Here is a 22626-nt window from a genome sequence, read left to right as displayed (position 1 = left end):
GTTCTGGGTGTCTCACCAGGATTTTTGACAAGGGCAATAGAAACTCACCTTCATTTTCCTTTTTAGTCTTCCTCTCAGTGTGCAGAACACAAACCCCCCAGATCAGAAAATGGAAGATAAACACTGTATGGTGGTTTTGTTTTTGTTATTCTTAAAGAAAGGAAATGTAGAATCGTCCAGCAATGCTTTCAAAGTTTCCCTCTCCAAGTAAAGCCACACAGCAGACTGAGGAGTGTTCCACCCGGTTTGGAATCCTTGCCCAGAACTGTCCGTGTGTTGGGGCGCAAGGTTTTCCAAAGTGTGGTCCCAGGAGCAGCAGCATCGGATCACCTTAGGCTGTCCCAACCCCGACCTACTGAGTCAGCAAATCCGGGGCTCGGGACGGGGGATCTGGGTTTTAACCAGCCCTGCCGGTGACTGATGCGGCTCACATGGGGGAATCCCTGGCCAGCCCCCCACCTCGTGCCTCTGCCCGCCCCCACAAGGGCCTGGGGCGGTAGCCAGGGACAGGAGTCCCACTGCAGGGGCTCAGGCAGCGATAACCTCTGCTCCCTGCAACTCTGCCACCTCCGAGGGTGGAGCCGGGCCCGCCCCGCCTTGCACACTTCCCGCTGCACAGGTAGAGCTGGGCAGAGCCTGGAAACCAGGTCGAAGGAGCGACACCTTTGTAAGAAGTCCTCCCGCCTTGCTCCTCTTCGCCAGTCCCAGGGAGCCCCAGAGCCGCCAGCACGGGTAAGCGCGGCCGGCGGGGTCGGTAACGCAGGGAAGCGCGGGAGGCCTGGGGCGCCGGGGACGGTGGGGGGTGAACGTGCTGGTCCGGCTGCCACCTGCAGCTGGCGGGGAGGGAGAAGGGGAGAGGGCTGGCACCGCGCGGGGGATACTATGCGGCGGCGGCGGAGAAACGGGGCAACGCAGAGGCCTGGGGTGGGGGGCGGTCTGGGGAAGTTGCAGGGCAGGGCACCTGATGTCCCCTCCTGGGTGGTCACCGCGCCCCGCAGACGCCCAGACTTCCAGGTCTCAATCACCTTGACTTGCCGGCATGCTGGGGACTGTTGGTGCTCGTGTTTCCACGCTGCTGGCTACCTATGCTGGGAGCTGCACCCACGCAGGTGACAGCAGGATGGGCAGAACCTCCGTCTGTCTACCGGGTGCTGGGGGGCTGCCTTTGCATTTCTCTTGCCACTGGCTGGCGAGGTGACCCTGAAGTTCTGGAGGGAGTCCTGGTCCAAGAGGCGTTGTGGCCCCTGACTTTGTGACAGTTCTGCACTCTTCTTGGGGATAACCTGAGAGAAGCTACAGGCGGGTTCTCATGCGGGGGGCAGCTAGGACACAGCCTGACTCCTGCCTTGCTTCAGAGTTAACAAGGCTCTTGAATTAATGCAGACCCAGGGAGACGCAGTGTAGACCTAGAGAACCAGAGATCAGCCCAGCCATCTTCTTTCTTAAAGATGGGGAAACTGAGTCAAGTGACTCCCCGAAAGTTGTGCCATGAGAGGACCCAGACCAGCACTTTGCTGCTGACGTGGCCACGTGGTTGAGAGAAGGGGACCTGAGCTTGGCCTGCCTGCATTTATATTCCATTTCTAACTCTCTCGACCCCTATGATCTTGCTTCAATAAAGCAAGCTCTTTGGGGGCCTCGACTTTCCCAGCCATTAGGCAGAGATGCCGGTGGCTGCCTCACGGTTGCGGTGGGGAGGTGCGCATCCGTGCTCAGCACCACGCTGGTTTGGAGCCACTCACTGGTTGGAGATAGAAGCAGTGTGTGGTTCACACTTTGGACTTTTAATTATGGCTAATAGTGCTCATTCCAGAAAGATCTGCAACTTCCCTCTTGGGTGGAGGCTGTCAGCAGAGTGTATCCAACAGAGTTCAGCTTCTCAGGTGGCTTCCTGGGCTGAGGTTCTGGGTCCCACCCACACATAAGCAATCACTTGTCACTCCGTGTAACTTTTCTGGGAGGTGCTCTGAAGTATGTGTATGGGTCTTCAGACACCAAGTCCCTGCGTAGCATCCATGTGGAGCTGGAACCCCTGCCTGTGCTCAGCACCTAACAGACAGTTCAAATCGGGGTAGCGATCAAAGGCATAGCCTGGTTGTGAGCTTCTGAAGTTCGGTTCCACATGGATTGATGTTTCTAGTTACCAGTTGAGGTTTTTGGCAACTGAGATTGGCATAGCATGTGAATAGCAACAAAAAGTTTGATTTTTACTGAAGTCTTAACTATTCAATATCAAGTGAAAAAAATTTTTTTTAATGTTTTTTAAGAAAAAAAGGAGTAGTAACTTCCCCTCTTACAAATAGATCTTTGGTGCTTAGATTGTACCAAAATTGTTTCAGATACCCTGGTGACTGAAGGGGACACTTGGAACGCTTGGTAAACGAGGCAAGAAGCAAAGACGACATGATTCTCAGAGAAACTAGACCGCATGCCACTGTGTAATTGGACAAATTTTCACACTAGGTGCTTTAACCGTCCCAGGGAATCGAGCAGCAGAAGTTCTGAATGAATAGGAAAGCAGGGGGTGAGACGAGATTCTGAACTGAACCACTGAGGCGTTTATCAGACTTGAAGACATAAACCATGAGCATCCAAACTATAAACGGGGTAAATAGAAAGTTGCTTTGGGTGTGGGAGGGCCCAGCTAGACGTGGCTGCGGTGTCTTGTTGAGGTCATGAACCACACACCCTTTGCTGGAAAGCAGGGATTGACAACCTTTTCTGGAGAGTGCCACATGCTAAATACTTTGGGCCCTGGGGCCATATGGTCTCTGTGGCCATTTTTCAACTCTGTTTTCTAAAGCAGCCACTGACAACACATAGACACATGGACAGAGCTGTTTCAACAAAATTTTACTTGTCGACCTTGACATTTGAATTTTATATAATTTTCATGGGCCACGAAGTAGTCCTTAAAACTTTTTTTTTTTTTCAACGTTTAAAACTGCAGAGCCATTCTTAGCTGGCTAGCGGTACACATGCAGGCCGAGGGGAGACTTGGCCTGGGCCATGGTTTGCTGGCCCTTGCTTTATTTTTATTTATTTATTTATTTATTTATTTTTAAGACAGAGTCTCACTCTGTTGCCCAGGCTAGAGTGCCGTGGCATCAGCCTAGCTCACAGCAACCTCAAACTCCTGGGCTTAAGCAATCCTTCTGCCTCAGCCTCCCGAGTAGCTGGGACTACAGGCATGCACCACCATGCCCAGCTAACTTTTTTCTGTCTATTTTTAGTTATCCAGATAATTTCTTTCTATTTTTTTATTAGAGACAGGGGTCTAGCTCTTGCTCAGGCTGGTCTCGAACTCCTGACCTTGAGCAATCCTCCTGCCTTGGCCTCCCAGAGTGCTAGGATTATAGGCATGAGCCACCTCGCCGGGCCCTTGCTTTAAAGCACTGTGTGCTTCTCAGAGTCAGGGCGGAGAGGAGGCTGTGGTCCCAGGAGCTGTCTGGTTCAGTTGGGTCTCTGAATGGCAGAGAACTTCTTACTGGGCTGGGGAGAAGCCTTAGTGAGGACAGAACAGCCTGTGAGGCCTTTGTAGGGCGGGGGATGCTTTTGCTGAAGGTTTTGCTGTTTGGTCTCTTTCCCCGCACCCTACCTCACTCTCTTCTCCAAAACTCAGCAGTGTCTACACTAAATTTACTCTGAAAGTTAGGTTTGGGGCTTCAAGTTCTATGAAGGAAGGTCCTGTTTCTGTCTGCCATGGCCTCCAGGTTGATTTGAGAAAGTCATTCACTTAATGAAGGATAGTTTATTATTAATATATTCCTGCCCCTCCCGATCTCAGCCTCTGGCCAGCCTTGCATGGGATTCTGATGAGTTTTTCCAAGTCAGCTGCTTGCCTGAGTGCAGAACAATGGACTAGCCTTGAAGGTACCTCACATTGGGCCATTTGAAGTTCTCTCCTCTCCCTGTAAGCTCCTGGGTCAACCAAGAGCAATGTTGAAGTACCAGGGAAACTGGTGTTCCCACTACCAGCCCTGAGTGTACGGCAGGAAGCTGAGGCCGCCCCACAGGGAAGGAAGCCTTTGGCATAGGACCTTTGGGAAATCTGCCTTCTTCCTGGCCAGCAGCAAGAAGAGAGAACTTCTGACATTGAGCTCTTTTGGCTGATACTAAGTCGGTGGTTTTAAACTTGAGCACACGTGGGGCTCACCCGAGGGAGGGCTTACCCCTAGCGGTGGCTGGGCCCCACCCCTGGAGCGTCAGGCTCAGGAGGTCTGGGGCAGAGCTCAAGGGTTTGCATCTGGGCAAGTCCCCGGGTGCTGCTGACACACTTTGAGAACCGCGGTTCTAAATGACTCTAAATGACAGGGCTCCCTTTGGCTGGACCCTTGCCCATGTCCACATGTTCCTGCTGTGCGCTAAAATTAGCCTGTGGGAAGATCTAGTACGGGCTGGCCCCTGGCTTGCCCACGTGGGTGCATGTCCAGGACGATGGAGCTTTGGGTAAACGAGGCGGTGGAATGTGAAAATCAACCTGTCGTGCTATGGGAGAACACAGGGAGAGCAGAAAGTAATGGGAGTGAGAAATCAGTGTGGTCCGGCTGGCTGCCCGGGGTGGACCTGAGTCACTGATTTACTCAGGTATTTATTTCCCATGTGAGAGTATAAAATAATCCCACCTTGAAGAAACTCGTGTCCCCAGAGGGCAGGGACAGAGACCTGTTAACATCACTTTTACAGGTGCGGTAAAGGAGGCACCATGAGGTCAGTGAAAGCAGCCACGAGCCGTGTTTGGTCAAAGCCGAAGGGTCTGCAGCTCTGGATGTCATGCTACGTCTGTGCGTGCCCTTCATATCTCTGCTCACGTCCCGAGTAGATTATGCAATTTCTTGTTTCCTTGGATTTTTTGATTAATAGTTGTCCTATTGCCCTTTGAGTTACTGAGCCCGCCCATGAAGAGCAGGGAACAGACAGAGCGCTTCCTCTCCCGGCTGGTCCGGCTACCAGGAAACTTCACTAGCAAGAGGGACGGGGCGGCGTGACATGGACCCATGGAGCTGGGACCGCCCAGCCAGCTGCGCTCCCCTGTCTCAATCGGGGTGGGAGAAGCTCTGGGACACAATTGCATCTTGCTTCTGTCCCTTGCAGGAGAGAAAGCGGGTAGGTGTTCCAGGTGAGCTGATAAGGAAATAAAAACAAGGGTGAGGTCTGGGGAACATCCCACATCCTTCCGTGGTGATGGTGAAAGAATAAGAACAATATTGCTGGGAGATGAGTTGAGAGGTGTTGACTCATCATACTGGGGTTGCACCAGAAGGAACCCAGGAGTCACTGTTTTGTACCTTTGTGCCTTGGTCTCAGAAGCTGGAATCTGTCACTGAGGAAACTGGCCGGGGCCATCCCATGGCATTGAGGTGAAGGGGGCCACGGCAGATGGTCCTGGCCAGGCCTCTGCTGGCAGCACCTATTGTTTTGCGGACATGGTGTGAGTGCGGCACGGAGTTCAAGGCCAGACTCAGTGGTTAGTAAGTGGCACAGCTGAGCGGAAGAGGGACAGGGTCTTGCACAGAGACTTAAAAAGGAGGAAGGTCTAGTTCCGCCCGGTGTGCCTCGACTGGAAACCGCCCAAAGCCCCCCACGGGCTCTGACGGCTGTCTCCCTCCTTGGAGAGAGGGTTTAGAGTCACCCCTTTACTGGGTGAGGGTATGTGACAACACAAGCTCATAAGGAAATTTTGGTTCAAGCAGTGGACTGAAGACTAGAAAATTCATAAAATGTACTTACATAAGAATGCCCCGTAAAAGTTCTCAAACTAAGCGTTTAAAATTTCTACAATGTGCCTTAAGCGACAAGATTTTAGTATAAGCTCTGTTAGGACGCAGCAGACATTTGTACATTGGAGATGTTCTTGGGGAAATAAGCCTTTTTTCCATTCAGTGAAAACACATAAACTCAGGTGGTGTATGAATTTCCTGTGGTCACCGTAACAAAAATACCACGAACTGGGTGTTTTAAAACCAGCGCGGAGTATTCTCTCACGGTCCGCGAGGCCGGGAGTCCGGCATCAAGGTGGGGCAGGGCCACCTCCCTCTGAGGGCGCCGGGGGAGAAGCTGTTCCAGGCCTTTCTCTGAGCTTCTGGTGTCGCTGGCAGTCCTTGGCGTTCCTTGGCCTGTAGCCACGTCCCTCCAGTCTCTGCCTGCCTGTCTCTGTCTCTTCTCTTCTCTTAAGGACGCCGCGCATGTTGGGTCAGGGCCAGGCTACCCCAGTGTGACCTCGTCTCGACTAATTACATCTGCAACGACCCTATTTCCAAATAAAGTCACGTTCAGAGATTCTAGGAAGGATGCGAATGTGGAGGGGACACTATTGAACCCCCCACATGGTAACAGAGAATGTTCTCTCTGAAATATGTACGTGACCTGTATATGACTCTGGGCAGAAAACATTGGCAGAGCGCAACGGTGACTCCATTGCAGCCTGTGTGCTCAGCTCAGCTGCCACATTTGGTGACCAGTGTCTTCCCCAGCATGTCAGATATGTTTCCTGGTCATAGCTCAGATCAATTCGAAACAATCCATTTAGTAACAGAATTGATATATCAAAAACATGCCTCATATATAATATTAGATTCATCCAGATCTCAGACTTCCAGCCTCCAGAACTGTGAGAGAACACGTTTCTATTGCAAAATCAAAAGCACCCAAAGTAATATGTTAATAGTAGACACAGGTAATTTACCTCAAATTAATTGTAAAACATATGTTTACAGTATGTTAGTAGTGTACTATGGATCTGTGGATAAAGCTCCCAGGCAGTCTTTATGCATCGCATTTAATTTTTCCTTTTTAAAAAACATAGCTGGTTCATCTGTGCACACTCATTTTAAAATTATAAGAGAAGACTAGAAAAATCAAGTCAGCCAACACATCTATGGAGATTGGTAGCTAATACCTAATACAATTTAAAATACCCATAATATTTTAAAAGCATTCTATTTCTGGAACTTTCTTACAGTACGGTCATGATAGGAATGCGGCATGTACAACCTATAAATCACGTGGGCAGAAAGCTTGCATTCTGTACAGTTTGTACAGAATACTTATCGTGACTGTAAGGCATTTTTTGTGGTCATGATTTATCACATAAAAGTTGAACATCCTTGTGTGTAAAAGTTAAGGTCACTAACTTAATTGCCTTGGAAACAATGCCCCGCAAAGACCAGGAGACTGGTTCCTTTTAATTTAGCGACACTTGGGTGTCTTTGGCACTTTTTTCTCCTGTGACAATATACAGCGTCATGGGGGCCGGTGCTAACAGACCAGCTTCCATTGCCCGCTGGGGGTGTGCACCGGTGTCCCCCCAAGGCTGAGAGCCACTTCCTTCATGTTCTCTCCTCTTGTCCCCTTCCAGGGCCTGCTCTGAGAAAGGGTCCACCTTCTCTTTAACCTGAGGATGTATTTGTTTATTCACTCTTTTTTTTTTTTTTTTTTTTTGAGACAGAGCCTCGCTCTGTTGCCCGGGCTAGAGTGCCGTGGCGTCAGCCTAGCTCACAGCAACCTCCAACTCCTGGGCTCAAGCGATCCTCCTGCCTCAGCCTCCCGAGTAGCTGGGACTACAGGCATGCACCACCATGCCCGGCTAATTTTTTCCTATATATATATACTTTTAGTTGGCCAGATAATTTCTTTCTATTTTTAGTAGAGACGGGGTCTCGCTCTTGCTCAGGCTGGTCTCGAACTCCTGACCTCGAGCGATCCACCCGCCTCGGCCTCCCAGAGTGCTAGGATTACAGGCGTGAGCCACTGCGCCCGGCCTGTTTATTCACTCTTTAAAGGAAATCTAAGTTCTGAACAAAGGGTATTCTTCCAGAATAAAAATATTCAGGCGCAGATAAAGGAAATAACTGGGAGAGCAAAGGTTTCTCTTCTCACCCAGGAAAATGGTCTCGCCTGAGTGCCTGTTTCCTGCCTCTCCCTGAAGCAGAACTGTCTGTTCTGCACAGCAGCTTACTGCATGTTAGCTCGGGGCCCTCTCTGGCCCAGCCGGCCTTTCGCTGCAGTGGGGAGCAGGTGGGAACAGTCTCTGAGCGTGTCCAAAGGTGGGCAGATCTAGGGCCCGCAGAGGGATCATTTCTTTCTGAAGGAGAACAGGAATGTTCTTATCTGTGATTATGGGAACAAAATGGCAAAAGTCGTAGACAGATTACAAAACTATTAGAGGGCAGCCATTTTAGGCCTCTTCAACCTACGATTTTAGACGATCATGTGTAGAAACCTTTTTAAAAGGTGGGAGAATATCTGTAACCTAAAGCAGTAAGTCGCGCACTGCAAATGGCCTCTGTTATGGTTCAGCTGTGTCCCCTGCAAAATTCATATGTTGAAGCCGGAACCCCCAGTACCTTAGAGTGCGCCCTTGCTTATGTGGGTCTAGGGTTGTTGCAGGTGAGGTTATGGTGGGGTGGGGGGAGCCCTAATCCACTATGACCAGTGTCCTTAGAAGAAGAGGAAATTTGGGCACAGACTCATACCCAGGGACAATGCCAGGTGAAGCTGATGGCAGAGATCGAGGTGATGCTCTTACAAACCAAGGAACACCAGGGAAGGCCAGCAACGCACCAGCTGGGGGAGAGGCCAGGGACAGATTCTCCCTCACGGCCTCTGGAGGAACCAACCCTGCCGGCGCCTTGGTCTCAGACGTCCAGCTCCAGAACCGTGAGATGACACATTCCGTTGTTTTAAGCCAGAGCCTCAGTGGCCGGGGGGAGCTGGAGTACTTCAGGGGCCTGCCATCCCCTCGAGTTCCAAGGCGTCTGCCAGGACTCAGATCGGCTGCAGTCAAGCCTAAGCCTTGCCTGGTGGCCTGTGAGCAACGTCCCTGGGGCAGAGCTGTTCCCTACGGCAGCGTCGTGCCACATTCTCCCGGTTTCCCCACATTTCTCGTTTCCTGCTGCTGGGATGTAGTTGACTTTCTTAGTTCTAATGGACTGATAACTCATTTGTTTGTAGCAGTGGTGCAGGAAAGGCAACCAGCAGCTTGATGGAAGTGGCATTCTAACAACCACACAGCGGCATGTTCTGTGTTTGTGTCACCACTTGTCAGTGTGGCAGGGGAAGGAGGGGCTGTGGAAAGGGAAGCTGTCTCTATGAAGAACGGTTGAGGATGGGCAGGGTGTGCTGGCTGCGTCCTCATGACTGTCCCAGCAAGAGGACCCCCGTGGGCTGCAATGCAGCCCACCCTGTTTGCCAAGCAATGCCAACACCCAGGGACACCTTTTTTAGAACAAAGCCCCTGTCCACTTGTCAAGCCAGCCAGGCCTCTGGAGCCAGCATCCGGCCTAAAAGATCACATTTTTCTAACACATGCAAAAGTGCCATATGGTCTAGCAGAGACCCCGAGGGTGGGACACGTGGCAAAACATTCAAATTTAAGAAGGAAAAAAAATCATCAAATCACGTAGGAAACAGCTACAAAAAGAGCCTCTCCAGAAACAAGGACTTTGGGTTGCATGACCTGAACTTTAGAATAAGCCGACCTGACTGTGATGGTGGAAGAGCCCATTTAAGGAAAGAAAAGCACTTTTCATCGCTTGATCAAAGTTTATCTATTTTGGGAAAAAAAGAGATCAAAGCAAGTGTGCGACACCTGCACTCTCAGCCCTCCTCTGTCCTGCCCCTCCCACGCCCTCCCCAGAGCAGTCACAGGTAAGCCTGGTGCAGAGCCTGCTCGCCTCTTTTTAAACTGACATACATTGTATATTCTTTTTTTTTTTATTTCAGCATATTATGGGGGTACAAAAGTTTAGCTTATGTATATTGCCCTTGTCCCCCCCCCAAGTCAGAGCTTCAAGCGTGTCCATCCCCCAGACAGTGCTCATCGCACTCATTATGTAGGTATGCACCCATCCCCTCCCCCCCACATCTGCCCGACACCCAATTGGTGTTATTCCCAAATGTGCTCTTAGGTGATGATCAGGGAAACCAATTTGCTGGTGAGTACATGTGGTGCTTATTTTTCCATTCTTGGGATACTTCACTTAGTAGAATGGGTTCCAGCTCTATCCAGGAGACTGTAAGAGATTCTATATCACACTGTAGATTCTTTTTTTTTTTTTTTTTTTTGAGACAGAGTCTCACTCTGTTGCCCGGGCTAGAGTGAGTGCCGTGGCATCAGCCTAGCTCACAGCAACCTCAAACTCCTGGGCTTAAGCGATCCTACTGCCTCAGCCTCCCGAGTAGCTGGGACTACAGGCAGGCGCCACCATGCCCGGCTAATTTTTTGTATATATATATTTTAGTTGTCCATATAATTTCTTTCTATTTTTAGTAGAGACAGGGGTCTCACTCTTGCTCAGGCTGGTCTCGAACTCCTGACCTCGAGTGATCCACCCGCCTCGGCCTCCCAGAGTGCTAGGATTACAGGCGTGAGCCACCGCGCCCGGCCCACACTGTAGATTCTTAAAAAAAAAAAAAAAAAAAGAGCGAGCGAGAGAAATATATGGGGCTCTGTGACACTTTTCAGAAGCAGAACAACCCGTGCTGTCTGGGGCAGCTGTAAAGGGTCTGACGGGACCTGAGAGGGGAGGGGGGAGCCCACATAGTGTGTGGAGTTCTGAAAGGGCTGATGTGGAGAAAGAGTGGGGACAAGGCACGTGGCGGGGCTGCTGGCTGGAGCAGCACGGAGCCAGGGTCACACGCTGAAGGGCCTTGAGTGCCAGCCAAGGGGTAGGGCCTGCCTACAGGAAGGGGAGAGCGTGCATGGCTTGAAAGCAAGGTCGTCCCCTAGGGGGTGCTCATGTCGGTGGTGTGGATAGTAGACAGACCCAGTGAGACAGGGCGTCTGCTGTCATGGTAGTCCTGGTGAATGATGAGACGGAGCTAAGGAAATTGGAACGGAGGACAGAGCAGGAGCTCACCTGGACAGGAGTCCCACTAGCAAGCACCTTCCTGCCCCAGGCGCGTCTCTTTGTCAGCTCTCTGGCACTGCTTCAGAGCCATGGCCCCTCAACTCTCCCTGGCTGCCTCTGCCCTCCAGGTGCACACTGTAGTATCCTGAATTTGCAAATTCAGTGCTTGCCACTGTGGTTTGCATTTGAGAAGACTCACTTTGCTCTGGTCACACCACCTTCATCCCTGTGGCCTGAGTTCACAGGGTGACATTATCAGGCCTTCTGCTTCTGGTCAATTGTGAAGGACCCCAGAGGAGCTGCCTCTTCTTTGAGGGCCACCTCCTCGCCCATGCCTGGACTCCCCACATAAAATTCTTGTCCGTGTTCTAAGTCAGGCCATTCTAAACATCCATCCACACTCAGTGAAGAATCTACCCAGTTGTCTTCCTGAGATGCAGTAAATAACAAACCCTGTTTTATTCATGCAGATCAATCTTATTAACCAACCTGCAAACAAGGTGGCAGCATCTCTAGGTGCAGGAGTGGGGGCCCAGGGGTTCAGGACTCTGCTCAAGGTCACATGGTGAGGAAGAAGGTCTCTGTGCTGAGATTCGAATTCCTTGTTCCAAAGCCAGTGTCTTTCCGTGAACCAGATGCAGGGGTGATACTGAGAGATTCTCTCTGCAACTCGAAAGCCACTTTTGCCATTAGCGAGGCCAAGCTATGTTCTCGCAGGGGCCATTGCCTTCCCAGGGGTCCTTGTGGAACCTGTTTGTCATTCACTTTACTCCTGCCTTAAAAAACCATTTTCAGGGCAAGGAACAGAGCTTCGATTTTGCCAAATCCAGTTAAAAAGGCAGATATCAGGTATTTACTTCTAAGCTGCCAGGTAGAAAAATGTGGCTTCAAAAAAAAAAAAAAAAAAAGATTTTGCCAACAAATAAAATTTGGTAGGAAATTTGAGCCTTAGTTTTACGTAAACTGTGACTAAAGATCTGTAGTTATGGAGTTTGAGACAAACCCATGTGTATTAGCCACTTAGTACTGCTGTAACAAAATACCCCAAACTTAGTGGCCTAAAACAATGTCATCTTACAGTTCTGGAGGGCAGAAGTCCAGATGGATTGCGCTGCGCTAAAGTCAAGGAGTCAGCAGGGCTGTGTCTGTCTGCAGGCTGTAGGGGACAGGCTGTGTCCTTGCCTTTGCTCGCTTGTCCCGGCTGCCGCATTCCTCAGCGTACAGGCCCCTCCAGTCCAGGGGTCACCCCCTGCTCCCACCTTCAGATCTGTTCCTTTGGCTCTTTTCTTTCTTTCTTTTTTTTTTTTTTTTTGAGACAGGATCTTGCTCTGTCACCTGGGATAGAGTGTAGTGCAATCACAGAGTTTTACAATCACAACTCGATGCAGTCTCAAACTCCTGGGCTTAAGTGATCCTCCTGCCTCAGCCTCCTGAGTACCTGGGATTAAAGGCATATGCCACTGTGCCTGGCTAAGTTTTCTATATTTTGTAGAAATGGGATCTGTTGCTCAGGCTGGTCTCGAACTCCTTACATTGAGCAATCCTCCCACCTTGGCCTCCCAAAGTGTTAGGGTTACAGGCGTGAGCCACCATGCCCAGCCCCTTTGCCTCTTTTTTAGGACACTGTGATGATACTGGGTCCCCCAGATCATCCAGGATAAACTCCCCATCTCAAGGTCCTCAGTCCTATCTGCAAAGTCCCTTTGCCATGGAAGGGAGCATACCCATGAGTTCCAGAGATTGGGACATGACATCTCTGGGTGACCACTACTCTGCTTACCACACCTTGCCACTTCAGCAATGTAGTCCTAAGACATCACTGGAAACTTCCGTCATCCCCGCAGTTTGGCTCTGGGTGGTGACAGGAAACGGTTCCCTCTGCCTGAAGGTGAGGGCTTCTCTCTCAGACCCCAGCTAAACGCCTTGATCCTTCCAGCTTCCTGAGTCCACCTCCCAGAAAAGCATCTCTACACCGTTCACGGTAATAAAATGGCAGAAGTAGAGTTTCTTTTCCTCAATGGTCCCAAATACGGCGCACGCTTTGTACAAACAGTAGGAAATACATCAATGGGGAGATTTCAAAGTGGTGGGATCCTTGTTGTCTCCTGTTTTCCCCGACTCCCCAGCCTCTACTGCAAGTCAGAAATCGTAGAAATCCATAATATGCACTTATTACGTTCAATTTTGTAGCCAAAAGAAAGGCAAAACCACAGCTAGGCCTAGAATACCAAGGAAAGTTTGTGCTCAGTGAGTCCCGTGAGCCATGTACAGGCTAAGCCAGGTCTTGGCGGGTCTGGATTCTAAGCTGGGCTTGGCTCTGAGCAGTCGTTTAATCCATGGGGTCGGAGAGTGATGCTGGCAACATGGGACCACTCGCATATGCCAGTGGGATTTACTCTTGGGACACCAACTACAAACAGAATGGTACCAAAGCAAAGAGAGTCTTGTGGCGGTTGAAACTGGAGTTCAGTGTGAAGTGTAGCTGTAAACACCACTTCTGCACTTGAGCTTTCTGAGACAGGACTTCTGTTGACAAAGACGTATCAGATAAGAAATGCTTTCTGCAACAGCAAATCCCATAGGCAGCTCTGGATTCTATAAAAGAGGAGTTTAGCAACCTCTGCCCTGCAATAATAAAAGTAGTTCTTTAGAATGCATACCTTTCAGAAAATAAAATGCTTCCTCAGCAATAACTGGGTACTAAATTTCAGATTTACACTTCAGCGAGTTAAAGAATTCTCTTTTCCATAATTCTGGGTTCTGGGTAAGATGATTATTCAAATAAGACCTAAGCTGTCTGAATGATTTGGTCCCTTTTCTATAACTCTATGTGAGTTTGAAGTAAGCAAAACCTTTGCCATTATTACTTAGGAGAAAAGCAGAGGTACTACCCCGGCAAGATGAAGTCTTTCCTTGTGAACCCAGCCTCTGAGGATCAGGGAAAGGGAGGCGGTGATGCAGCTCCGGGCTCTGCCTGCTGGGTGTGAGTTTGCAGGGCTCCCTCCTGCTTTTCCGTAGCAGGCCCATCCCAGGAGCCCTACGGGCCTTGGGTGGCTGTCACCCCTTGCTTCTGCTGTGGGAGGCAGTGGTCAGGCCCCGTTGTCCAAAGTCTTTGAAAAATACCAACAGCTGGTTCGGGCCCAGCTAGAACAAAGCACGCCTGCCTGACTGCCCTCCATATTTCTCTGCAGACCCCCTCCCGGTGGTGGAGGAGGGCAGCACAATGCACAGCGTGTGCTCTGTGTCACCCTGTCCTATCAGGGAACAGATGGCGTGCTCAATATAGGAGGGTTCACTCAGAGGAAGATTCTAGAAAAGTGTGGGGGGCGGCGGGGAACTATAAAGGATAGTGCAGACACTGGGGTGGCGGTGACCTGAAGGGTGAGGGGAGGGAACAGTCACCAAGTCCTGGAAGGAGAGAGATAGCCGTGTGGCGGGAGATGCCGTGACAGCGAGGACACGGTCAGTCAGAGGTGGCCTGGCGAGGGGTGGGGTGGTGCCAGGAAAGCAAATAACCTGACTTTTCCTCCCTCTCTCTGATCTTCCCCATTGGCCAAACACCCTGGAAGCCAGGGTGGGACATGGGGACATGGATGACATCCTTGCAGGTCAGCTTCAGGGGCCTGCAGGGCAAATGGACCCAGCGAGGGGTAGGGTGGAAATCTGAACATTGCACTTGGTGACGGACACGACGGGGGCTGCAGAAACGTGTTCAACACACACTTAGTTTCCACCCTGTGGGAGGCGCCACCCGAGGAGCTGAGGATTCTGGGACAGGGGCATCCCTCGCGTGCCAGGCTCCATGTGGGGGTCCCACGGACTGTGCAGCTCCTCCCAGGCCTGGGGCGTCGTCTCCGCCTGGGTGTCAGGCTGTCCGGAAGAGAGAGGGGTTGCCCAGGGTCACAGCTGGCAAGTTCCAGAGCTGAGCGTCAGTCACATGTCTGACCTCACCGGCCTCATGCTTCCTGTGTCGCCCTGGCAGCGGCCCCTTCCCACAAGGGCGTCTGACTGGGGAGAAAACCAGTTTATTGCTGTTGGGGAATCTCCGGACTTGAACAGGCAGGAAGACTTGGGAACTGGGGTCCTGTGAGACCAAGATAGTGTATTTCCCTCCTTAGGACAAGGACTGAAATTGCATCTAAAATGCTCTTAATCGGGCAAAACTCAAGGCCATTTTGCGGGGGGTGGCCCTGGGCCATGCTGAGCTGGCACAGTGGAGGTGACCCAGGGGTGGGGGGAAGCTACTGCCCGGGAGGGGTGGGGAGGTCCTCAGGACCAGGAAGGGGCCTCCTCCGCCAGAGCTGTGCTTCGTGTATGGTGGGACAGGGCCCTGGACCGCGCATGGTGCAAACACCAGAAGCCAAATCTGAGAGGAAGGGCCCCGATGGCGGACGGTGTGAGAGGTTGAGGGGGGCGCCGTGGAGGAGACCAGTGCCCTGTGAGGCTCCCATGTGGGGTTTCTGCTCTGGAATCAGCCTGCCGTGGTCTTCCCGGTGCTCGGAGGCAGGAAGTGACAAGACGTATGCGGAGCCATCAGGCAACACCCCCTCGCAGCCGGCGTGAGGTTCTCAAAGTCTGGTCCCTGGACCGGAAGCATCAACATCACCTTGGAACTTGTGAGAAATGCAAACCCGCAGGTGCAGAGAAAAGTCAGTCTTGGCGCTGACTTCCCATCGAGCCGCCTTTCACACAGGCCGCTCTGCGCCAGTCTGCAGCACGTGGGCAGCCGAAGGAGTCAAGCACTTAAACAAATTCTGTAGGTACATAATAGTTGGTGCATATGTATAGGGTACATTTAATACTGTGATACGGACATACAGTGTTTAATGCTCAAATCTTGGTAGTTGGGATATCCATCACCTCAAACATTTATCGTTTCTTTGTGTTTGGGAATATTCTAAAGCTTTTCTTCTAGCTATTTTGAAATATACAATAAATTATTGTTGACTATAGTCATCTAATTTTGCTATTGAACACCAGAACTTATTCTATCTGTATAACTGTATGTTTGTACCCGTTAACCCGTTAACCAACCCTTCTTCATGCCCCTGTGTCCCCATGTCCTTCTCAGCTTCTGGTAACCATCACTCTACTCTGCACCTTCATAACCACGATTTCCTTAGCTGCCGTATGTGAGTGAGAACACGCAGTATGTGCCATTCTGTGCCTGGCTTATTTCACTTAACACAATGTCCTCCAGTTCCATCCATGTTGCTGCAAATGACAGGATCCAATGACATTTCTTCACAGAAATAGAAAAAACAATCCTAAAATTTGTTTGGAGCCACAAAAGACCTCAAACAGCCAAAGCAATCCTGAGACAAAAAACAGCAGAAGGCATCACATCACCTGACTTGAAAACACACTACAAAGCCACAGTAACCAGATCAGCACGGTACTGGCATGAAGGCAGACACATAGATCAAGGGAACAGAATAGGGAACCAAGAAATAAATCCATGCATTTACAGCCGACTCAGACTCATTTTTGACAAAGGCACCGAGAGCATGCACTGGGGAAAGGACAGTCTCTTAAGGATTATTTTCAGTTCTCTAGTGCAGTGGTTCTCGAAGCATGCAGCCTGGACCAGTGGCAGCGCCAACATCTGGGAACTTGTTAGAAATGCAAAGCCAGTGTCTGCCCCAACCTATAGAGTCAGCAGCAGATCTGTGCTCATGAGCCCCCTTGTGACTCTAAGGCACACTCAAACCTGAGACCCACTGCTGTAGGGAGCTGATTCCTAATAGAGGGGAGCGTGTGCAGGGAGCTCTGGCAACAGACATTCTTCAGATGAGGTTACTGGGGGTCGCTGAGGGGGAAGGGGATGGATTTCCATGGGAAATGGCGTGGCATGTGACAGAGTGGATAAACACAGGGTGTTGTGTTGGTGCAGGGAGCAGAGCAGGATGTGTAAAGACCAGGGACAAAGGGACAGGTCAGCTCTTGCCAAGATTCAGGAGAGACAGGAGCTGGGGCTGCAGTGTGGGGAGGAAGATACTTTAGGATTTAGACCCCAAAGTGCGCTGGACCCGGCTTGCACCGACTCGTGTATTCTCACGCTTTTTCTTCTTGCCCTTCTGATCCACTCTTCCAACAATGAGCTCCTCCAAGCCATAGGTGTTGCATAAGATGTTGGGATGTGGAGATGTTGTCATGAAGGGTAGTGCATGATTCTTCCACTTGAGGAACTCAGTCTAGAAGAGAAGCAAAAATACAAACTAGCTGTCATTACACTGTGGTGACGTAGGAAGGCCGTAAGAAACTTCGGGAAGGGAGTCTTGGTAGCAAGACTTAAAGCAGGAGTACAAAGCCCCACAGTGAAAGGGGCAGAGGAGTTGTTATCTCACGTGTTAGGGACTTTTGGTGCATGCACGATGCACTCAGTGAGGAAAGAGTTGGGGTAGTTGTCGTCCTCTGTGCCTGGGAGCAGGAAGGCCTGTGTCAGGAACCCGTAGTGTTTGCTACTACAGTAATTTAATCCTCACAGAAACCCGATGACCTTGGGAGACAAGAAAGAACCTACCAGCATGTCTGGGTTTCACCCTGGGGGGCAGCCTCTGGAGTGGGTTCAGGAGGAAATGGTCGGGGTGTGACTCTCCGAGCTGCCAGCTCTCAATTCTGACTGCACACGAGACTGCCTGAGGAGCTCCCTGCGAGGACACACAGGTGCCAGGCCCCACTCGACATAAGAATCTCAAGTCCCGGGCTGGGTTCCTGGGACAGCTGGAGCTGCCATGTGCCTGGCCCCTCTGACTGCCACAAGAAGACAGAGGGTGTCCGTGTAGATGCGGCCAACAGTACCGCAATGGCTTGACTTTAATACTGGCGTTCTGTTTTTCTTTCAGGAATGTCCAGATCAACGGTGAGTGTCCTTTTTCCTTTTCCCCCATCTTCATTTTATGAATTTTACAATCTGTTTTACTCCTAAATGTTCATTCACCTGACAAATACGTATTGTGCCTCCTCACGGGGGTGAGCCTGGGTGTCTGGGTGCGACATTCTGCTGTGTAGAGTCCTTTCTAGACCTTCAAACTAGACACTTTCTGCCATTGCTGTCTGTCTGTGGAATGATTCATGTAAGTGAATAAAACATGTTAATTCTAATCCCTGTCTCTGGATTGTCACCGGGAGTCACTGAATGTGCGCTGGCTGCTTTGCATGCCGTGGGCACTGGTTGGGGACGGCACCGGTGAGGCGCATTTCAGTCCTGTGCTGTGTTTCTTTCTGCCAGAGTTGCTTCGGGTACCCGCTGAGCATCTTCTTCATCGTGGTCAATGAGTTCTGTGAAAGATTTTCCTACTATGGGATGAGAGGTAACTGCTTTAACCACTTGTCCCCTTCGGTGAAGGGCAGGGGCCACCACGGCCAGTCCTAACGCTGTTCCTCCTCCCCCACCCGCCCTCTGCGAAAAGCAATCCTGATTCTGTACTTCACCAATTTCATCGGCTGGAATGACAACCTGTCCACCGCCATCTACCACACGTTCGTCGCCCTGTGCTACCTGACACCCATTCTCGGAGCGCTTATCGCCGACTCCTGGCTGGGCAAGTTCAAGTGAGTGGCTGGGCATTTCTTGTTCCCTAACAAGCCAAGCGGTAAATATAAGCTTTGTGGTTTGGAGTGGTGGAATCTGGGAATGGAGAATTAAGGAACATAAACTCTTAGGACAGCCTGGGACAGTGCATGCCAGGAGCATTAGCAGGCCTTTCCCCTAATCCAGACAAACATAACGTGACATCTTTGTCTCCTCTTTTAGTAGTAGCAGAGACATTGGCTATCACTGCTGATGTGTGGGGCACAGAGTTAAGGGCTGGGAAAACAAAGAAAGTCCCTAATACATGTTCTGGCTACTGAGGGACTCATCTGCTCGCTAAAGAGAACACTGTCCCAGCCCTACAGGAAGAGCTCCAAGGACACATCCAATGGGAGGCTATCAGGACAGTTTCCTAGGACTTAATGAAGAAGGAAGGAGAGGCTCCTTCAGGCACATGGGCTGTCTTGGTCCATTTGTGTTGAAGGAATGCCTGACAGTGGGTAATTTATAAAGAAAGAAGGTTTATTTGGCTCACCATTCTGCTGGATAGAAGATTAGGCATCTGGCAAAAGCCTCAAGCTGTGCCCAGGGTGGCAAAGGGTAACCTGGGAACCAGCATGTGCAGAGATCACATGGCAAGACAGGAAGAGAGAGAGAGGGAGAGAGAGAGAGAGAGAAGGGAGGTGCCAGACTTTTTTTAACAGCCAGCTCTTGCAGGCACTAATGCCTTGAGAATTCACTCATTACCATTAGGACAGCACCAAGCCACTCATGAGGAAACTGCCCCCCAGACCCAAACACCTCCCACCTGGCCCCACCTCCAACATTGGGGATCACATTTCAACATGAGGTTTGGAGTGCCAAACAAACCAAACTATAGCATGCATGGAAGCAAGAACATTAACCTCAACAGAAATCTACAAAAATAGCCAATGGTCCACCCCTGGCTGAATATCATCAGTAGTTCCAAGATAAGTAACTCTCACTATTTAAAGATATAAATACTAAATTCTGCTGTTAGGTAAAAGAAAACATTGACCCTTCCGGATAGTTGAAAGATAAAGTGGACCTCTCCCTTCTCCTGGTCCTCCAGCCAGAACTTTGCTCTAAGTTCCTCAGAGTCACCAGTTTTACTCAAGTTTGAGAGACAAGCGTGCTCATGACTGGGCTCCTGTAGGTTTTGAAGGACGCGTCTGTTGTGGTGGGGTCAGAAGAGGACACCATAGCACGGTTAACTTGGATTCTCTTAACCCTTTAAACACAGGACCATCGTGTCGCTGTCCATCGTCTACACGATTGGACAAGTGGTCGTTTCGATAAGCTCCATTAACGACCTCACAGACCACAACCACGACGGGACCCCTGACAGCCTCCCTACCCACGTGTGAGTTGACGTTAACCCCTGCCCCCTTCCCTCCCACCAGGGGCTTATTTGGTGCCCTAACTCTTCCTCTTTCTCCCTGGACGTCACCATGAGTGCAGAGACGCTTCCCCTCCCCTGTCGGGGTATGGAGAAGGCTGTCCAATGGATGAAGAGTTGGGTCTTCAGTGTGACACCATCCTCATGGGTGCCTGGAGATATTGCTCCCTGTGAGGCTTGGCTGCCCTGGGCTGTCACACCCCACGTGATGTGTGGTCAGTGGGCCTGTTCGTGTTAGTCCTGATGTCTCCTAGGGGGCCATAACTCCCACAGACCTTGGTCCCCAACACCACCAGGTTCCCTCTGGTACCTCCATCTTCTGTCTTGTACCACACTTCTGCTTCTCTTTCCATAGTGCAGTTTCGTACATGTTTGCTCCAGCCCTTTGTGCTGGGCTCTCGATGACAAGTGTTATGGACACGTGTTCCTCCGGTGGGTTAAATTCCCTTCGCTGCAGTCTGGCCTAGTCAACTAACTGTAGGTAGTTATCTCGTTTCCTGTTTTTGCGCTTCAGTTCCTTGATATGAGTAAACCATCATATGCGCTGGGGAAATATAAATAGAAACTCAAATTAGGATTGGCAATCCCTGCGTTTCTGGTTGGTCAGTCAATCAGGTTATTGTCCAGACTAGGTCCCTGATGCAACACCCTTGGTGCCCACAGGGGACTGTGTCGGTGGGAGGAGTGGCTGTGAGCTCAGCCTGCCGGGGCCTGGTTCCAGCTCTCCCACAGAGCAGCTGTCTGGCCTTGGGCAAGTGCTCTGCTCCATGCCTCGGTCTCCCCATGTGTAATAGCACCTGCCTCGTACAGCACTGTTGTGGCTCATTCCAGGTGAAGCGCCCAGCACACTGCCTGGCAGGTGCTACGTGCTCAGGAGATCCGAGCTGCTTATTGTTAATGTCATGGAGCCAGTACTGGAACACGCCTAAAATTCTCACAAGAGTAAATGGTATCTGATATTCAACTGGCCGTGGTTTTGTTGTCTTACTAAACACAAGTTGTAGTAAGAGGCAAACAAGATTAAAGAAATGCTTTGTCTAGTTAATTCAGGAAGCATGATTTTTACAGAATTCTTTCTTTATGTAACATCTGCCTTGACTGTATCTATTTCATAAGGCTTTTTTAGTGTTTTTAAGCAATGTTAGCAACCCAGAAGATATGGCATGCATGCTTGTAAAAGTGGAAATTTATAGTACCTAACTGGAAATTTAATAAAACCACAAATTGAGGACTGATAAATGCTAGGAATGTTTTTTCTTTCTTTTTTTTTTTTTCAATTCAGGAGGTAAAATATTTACAGAAAACCTGGAAAACACAATACTATATTAAAATAAATACCCCTTCATCCTACCACTTAGACATAATAAATCTTATACTCCATTTCCTTCCAGTCTTCTGCAATTTGTAAACAAATTTACATTATATCACCTAACCTGATATTCTGCTTTGCAATGAAATCATGGTTTCCAATGTCATTTAATGTCTGTTATGATTGTACCAGACAGAATACTTACATTTGTTCAGTTCCCCTTTCATTTACCCATTCTATTTTTTTTGGAGGGGGGAGGATGGAGACTTTCTCTGATGCCTGAGCTACAGTGCAGTGGCATCATCATAGCTCACTGCAACCTCAAGCTCAAGTGGTTTTCTGGCCTCAGCCTCCCGAGTGGCTGGGACTGCAGGTGGGCACCACCACAACTGGCTAATTGTTCCATTTGTTGTAAAGACACGGTCTGGGGCTTGCTCAGGCCAGTCTCAAACTCCTGACCTCAAGTGATCCTCCTGCCTTGGCCTCCCAGGGTGCTATGATTACAGGTGTGGCCACCTTCACCAGCCACATTTACCCATTCTTACATTAGAAATAATAGAGCTGGAAAGTACTCCATATCTAAGTCTTTGTTCAGATTTCAAGCTATTACTTTACATTTTCAAAGGGACGTGAAGGCCCCTGGGTTCAAGTTTTCATTCAACTATCAGAGTGCATGTGGATTAGCTTCTCCTGAATGTTGAGTCCCCTCTCTCTATCTGGTCCTCTGAGGGACGTCAGGAGAAAGAGAAGGCTTGTGCTGTCGCGATCTGCCCTAACCGCCTTTCTTTCCCAGGGCGCTGTGTGTGATCGGCCTGGCCCTCATCGCTCTGGGCACGGGAGGAATTAAGCCCTGTGTGTCTGCATTCGGTGGAGATCAGTTTGAACAGGGCCAGGTAAGAGCAGGTCCTCCCCGGAGACCACAGGAATGAACTATAAAGCTCTGGGAGTCAGATGCCACCGGCACAAGTCTGTTCCCCTGTCCATTCCTTTCAAGTGCATCAGGGAGCAGGACAGGGACCAAAGTGAAGTGGGAAGTGCAGTCAGCTCCTTGGCCATCTGCTCAGTTGATACACAGCCAAAGTCATCTTACTTTACCTCTGTCCTTTCCATGACAGGAAAACCAAAGAAGCAGATTTTTTTCCATCTTTTATTTGGCCATTAATGTTGGAGGTTTGATTTCTACCATCATCACTCCCATGCTCAGAGGTAAGAAATCTCTGAAAGGGACTTCTGCTTTCCTGTTTTCAATTGTGAGGAGGAAGGCCAGTTAGAAAGGCTGAGTCCTTGTTCTCTTTGCTTCTTTTCTCCCTCACTTCTCGCCCTCTACGTCGGCTGTCAGCTGTGTGCTGGGATGTGCCCTGCCGTACAGAACATGAGCTGCTTTTCTTTCAAGTTTTACCTCCTTTTCTAATCTTCTTTGAATCCCTAACCCCGGTGACCACGGAAGAGTCTGAAACATCCTTAGCCTCGGCACGCAGCTCTCTAAGTTATTATTAATGCGAAGCCCTAGTCA

At 50.1% G+C, this 22626-nt stretch overlaps 1 protein-coding gene across 1 annotated transcript in view; it reads left to right on the top strand.

Annotated features, from left to right (window-relative positions):
* The window catches only part of SLC15A1 (solute carrier family 15 member 1), a 66491-nt gene that overhangs the window by 14198 nt on the left and 29667 nt on the right, over positions 1-22626 (top strand). Inside the window, exons 3-8 of the mRNA XM_069467591.1 lie at positions 17696-17712; positions 18082-18163; positions 18263-18404; positions 19649-19768; positions 21907-22006; positions 22229-22319. Coding sequence (XP_069323692.1) covers positions 17696-17712; positions 18082-18163; positions 18263-18404; positions 19649-19768; positions 21907-22006; positions 22229-22319 — 552 coding nt within the window. The remainder of the gene's footprint in view (positions 1-17695; positions 17713-18081; positions 18164-18262; positions 18405-19648; positions 19769-21906; positions 22007-22228; positions 22320-22626) is intronic.

The sequence above is a fragment of the Eulemur rufifrons genome, chromosome 4, assembly GCF_041146395.1.
Source record: "Eulemur rufifrons isolate Redbay chromosome 4, OSU_ERuf_1, whole genome shotgun sequence".
In the NCBI taxonomy this organism is placed as follows: Eukaryota; Metazoa; Chordata; class Mammalia; order Primates; family Lemuridae; genus Eulemur; species Eulemur rufifrons.
The sequence above is the reverse complement of the archived record's forward strand: the minus strand, read 5'-3'. Positions and strand labels throughout refer to the sequence as shown.